The sequence below is a fragment of the Sinocyclocheilus rhinocerous genome, unplaced genomic scaffold (assembly GCF_001515625.1).
Source record: "Sinocyclocheilus rhinocerous isolate Xijiao unplaced genomic scaffold, SAMN03320098_v1.1 scaffold327, whole genome shotgun sequence".
In the NCBI taxonomy this organism is placed as follows: Eukaryota; Metazoa; Chordata; class Actinopteri; order Cypriniformes; family Cyprinidae; genus Sinocyclocheilus; species Sinocyclocheilus rhinocerous.
The window spans coordinates 504,300-505,493 of record NW_015649610.1 but is presented as its reverse complement, the minus strand read 5'-3'; the positions used below and the strand labels follow the sequence as shown (position 1 = coordinate 505,493).

General features: G+C 38.2%; 1 protein-coding gene across 1 annotated transcript in view; it reads right to left on the bottom strand.

Moving 5' to 3' along the window:
• Window positions 1–1,194, bottom strand: part of LOC107710904 (choline transporter-like protein 5-B) — a 22,151-nt gene that overhangs the window by 13,985 nt on the left and 6,972 nt on the right. Inside the window, exon 4 of the mRNA XM_016515773.1 lies at window positions 274–358. Within this exon, the coding sequence (XP_016371259.1) occupies window positions 274–358 (85 nt within the window). The remainder of the gene's footprint in view (window positions 1–273; window positions 359–1,194) is intronic.

Below are 1,194 nucleotides of genomic sequence, written 5' to 3'. Positions count from 1 at the left end.
GGGTGTGTGCGGCAGCGGCTGAGCGCACAGAAAACAGTGTGCGAGTTAAAATTGCTTGAATGTGTAAACTGGCAAGACAAAACATGTGCAAATGAAAAACTTTCACTCTATGATGGTTAAACTGAACAGTTAATCCGCGAATCACATGCGTGCCGAACCATGCAGCCTGATCCGTACGGATCACGGATCATCTACGATCCGTTGCACCCCTACAATTTATTAATTAAAGTATAACAGCATTAACACCTCAATTTGTCTCTGGCTCATACTCACGCATTAGGAGTACCCTGCTGTCCACAGAACTGCCCATAGCTGTCTGTCGGGTAGACCACTTTCCGGGGATCCCCATGCAACCAAGCTTAAAAAACATAACACAAGTCATGTCATCTGAATCATGTTTCTCAAATAAGTTTACCACAGATGCAATTCAAGCGTCATGCATTTCAAAAAAGATTTTATTTTTATTTTGCACCAGCAACCTCAGTATTTATGGCAACACTGAAACTACACCCACTGTTCCTGCTAAGACGGAACAGGCAGAAGCAAAGAGAACAAACATGTACAGATGCATGAAAAACAAACTAAAAATAAAGTGAAACCTCTTTATTTAATTCAGAGCATAAGAGGCTCTTTATGTAATTGAATACGAGTGATTTGAGTCCACAGAGAATCGAACACACTACAGCTCTGCGGAGAAGGATTCTGCCTGATGTTTTAATTTTCTCCACTCAAGTCTGCATTGAAAAGTGAATTTGAGCTTCAAGGGTCACAGAATGTCACCCTGAGCCTAAACCGGTCGCATGAGTTGTCAGTGCACTTCAAAGGGCAACAGAAAAGCCAGTCGTATTAATTTAGCCTAGTCAGGATTATACCGATAAGACCAGAGCAAAGTGAGATCAGCATGAGAAAAAAAAAAAAAAGCACTGTGGGAGAAACGGCGAGTCTTACACTACACAGACCCAATATGTACAGTTTGTACATTTTATATAATTACAATTTAATATAAATTAAATTGGAACATTTTAAACTATGTAATTTACTCCTGTGATGGCAAATCCGAATTTTAAGCAGCCATTTCTCCAATCTGTCATTTTATGTCATATTATCCTTCAGAAATCATTCTAAAAAACTAAAAAAAAAATTAAAATTAGATCCTAGAACTTTTGGGCGCTATTATATATATATATATATATA